The 2,849-nt window shown below is 41.9% G+C and overlaps 1 protein-coding gene across 2 annotated transcripts in view; it reads left to right on the top strand.

Annotated features, from left to right (window-relative positions):
- Window positions 1-2,849, top strand: part of VBP1 (von Hippel-Lindau binding protein 1) — a 23,685-nt gene that overhangs the window by 15,826 nt on the left and 5,010 nt on the right. For both annotated transcript variants that reach the window (XM_006773698.2, XM_006773699.2), the window contains 2 exons: window positions 103-169; window positions 1,772-1,870. In XM_006773698.2, the coding sequence (XP_006773761.1) occupies window positions 103-169; window positions 1,772-1,870 (166 nt within the window). The remainder of the gene's footprint in view (window positions 1-102; window positions 170-1,771; window positions 1,871-2,849) is intronic.

A 2,849-nucleotide genomic window follows, 5' to 3' on the forward strand; every position in this document is an offset into this window, starting at 1 on the left:
AAAAAAAGAACATACCAGTAGAATAGGCAAAGCTTGTAAGACTGTGTTCTGGTGTTTATTCTTGCTGCAAAACCCTAGGTTAACCTCTTTTCTTATTCACAGGCTAAAGGGTCAGATTCCTGAAATTAAGCAAACTTTAGAAATTCTGAAATACATGCAGAAGAAGAAAGTAAGTGCGTTTTTGTTTATAAATGTGAGTGAACCAGGATACTTCAGAGATGCGTTTTTCTTGACTCTGCTTTCTGCTATTTGATCTGTGCTGGGAGATCCAGTCAGCCTTCTCGACCACGTGTACTGATGTTATAGACAGTGCGCTTCCATGATAAATGTGCTTTTGTGTCTTCCTCCTCCAAACCATGTTTAATTCTAGGGCCCATACTTGCATTATTTTATTTCTGTGTACTATTCGCAAAACTTAAATGCAATTTGAAATTATTTTAGATAACGAAAAGAAGACGTCTTATTTTGCAGTAGCAGCGTCTAAGGTTTTTTGTTGTTACTGTTCTCCCTGAGAATAAGGAGGGAGTCCAAGACTTCTCGAGCTGGAAAGAATCTTAGAAATTATGTTTCAGATTCTCGGTTCACAGCTGAGCATACAGTTACAGAGAAGGTCTTACCCAGTGTCACATAGCTAGTTACTGGCAGAACTGGATTTGAGAATCTTCGGAGTCGTAATCCAGTACTCATTAGCTAAAAGAAATCTGTAAAAATTAAATTTCATAAGGATGTTGTTTTAAAAGGTTATATGTGTGGATATATGATGTATTACTTGACTGGTAGAATAACTGCATTTCCAGTACATTATTTTATGTTGGTGAACTTGGTAAGATTTCAGAACTGGTTGCTTGGGCATGAAGCACTGATTAAGTAAGAATAATAGCTAACCCTTGTGTAGTGCCTGCTCTGTACCAGGCACTGGTGTGTGTGTGTGTTCGCGTGTTCACGTGTTCATGTGTGTGTGTTCGCACGCACGCTCTGCTTGTGATGGCCTTCAGAGGTGTGGGGACTGTTATCCGTATTTTACACATGAGGAACCTGAGACACAGAGTGATATGCCAAATTTTTTTAAACTTGTTTTGTAACTCCAGTTTTTAACTGTAGTGACCTTTTTAAAAATACATATATTTTATTGATTTTTTACAGAGAGGAAGGAAGGGAGAGGGATACAGAGTTAGAAACATCGATGAGAGAGAAACATCGATCAGCCGCCTCCTGCACACTCCCCACTGGGGATGTGCCCGCAACCAAGGCACATGCCCTTGACCGGAATCGAACCTGGGACCTTTCAGTCCGCAGGCTGACGCTCTATCCACTGAGCCAAACGGATTAGGGCGATATGCCAAATTTACACAGGTAGTAGGCAGTTGAACCAGAATCCATGTCCAGCCATCTGGCTCCAGGCATTCATTTCTTTTACCACTATACTTAGTTTGCATGATGGTGCTGTTTTTTTTATTTTTATTTTTTTAAAATATATTTTTATTGATTTCAGAGAGGAAGGGAGAGGGAGAGATAGAACCATCAATGATGAGAGAGAATCATTGATTGGCTGCCTCCTGCACACCTCCTACTAGGGAGCAGGCCCACAACCTAACTGGGAATCAAACCGACCTACTGGTTCATAGGTTGATGCTCAACTACTGAGCCATACCGGCTGGGTACATGATGGTACTAGTTTAAATGGCTTAGGTTCAGCTGTGAGCTCTCTCCTTTATGACCTTGATATTAAACTGGCCTGCTTATAGTACTGTCATTTTTGTTGTTGTTGAAGGAATCCACCAATTCAATGGAAACCAGATTCTTACTGGCAGATAACCTGTACTGCAAAGCTTCAGTTCCTCCTACCGATAAAGTGTGTCTGTGGTTGGGGGTAAGTAAATATAATAGCCACAGCTTCATTGGCTGACATTGTTTTCCCTGCACAATAGTATTGTTTGAGCTACATAAATGCTTATCTCCTTTTGACTGTTGAAGGAAGGGGTGGGATTCAGGTGGTCCATATTAGAAATTGACCGAAATTAGGAGTGCGATGAAAATTGTTACAAAAACCTTCTCAAGTCTCTCTCAAACAAACACAACTGACCAAGCCCTACTTCCCTTCAGCTACTGCTTTATCTCTTATATGTAACTGAAGGCGGGGCAATGGAAGGAACTGTTGAACCTCAGATAAATGTTCCTTCCCAATAGGAGTTTATAAGTTCTAGAAAGATCTCTCTAAACTTGGTGGTGGTGGGGGGAAGATTATTATAAAAAAAAAACAACCTTGAGGTTGGAGTTCAGTTTTTAAACCATACACTTCAGCTTTAGATGATTTCATAGACCTTGCTTTGGTGTTTCCTTTATTACTCCTCTCAGTCCCCTAACCAAGCCATTCCTGACTGTCTAGCTCAGTGGTCGCCAACCTTTCGGACCTTACGGACCACCAGTGGTCCATGGACCACCGGTGGGTGACCACTGGTCTAGCTAGCCGTCCATAGGTCTTGTTATCGCAGGCAAGTTCCCATACAAAAACAGAAAGTCAAGTGTACTGCTCCCAGCTTTCCCCACTGAGGACTCCCCCTTGCTGCTGTTTTGTGGAATCACCCCTGAGAGAGACCTGTGAAAGGTGGACCGTTTAGTACACAGACACTCACCTCTCTAACCCTTAGTTCCTCCTCCTGGTAGTTGTTGATTGTAATATCTTCAGAGTTTGTGCACTTAATTCTGTACGATCGTTCCCATATTTGAGGTTTTTTTAAAATTATTAATTAAAGCTTTATTGTTCAGATTATTACATTTGTTCCTCTTTTTCCCCCCCATAACTCCCCTCCTCCCAGTTCCCGCCCCACCCTCCGCCCTCACTCCCCCCC

Source organism: Myotis davidii, unplaced genomic scaffold, assembly GCF_000327345.1.
Source record: "Myotis davidii unplaced genomic scaffold, ASM32734v1 scaffold546, whole genome shotgun sequence".
Lineage (NCBI taxonomy): Eukaryota > Metazoa > Chordata > Mammalia > Chiroptera > Vespertilionidae > Myotis > Myotis davidii.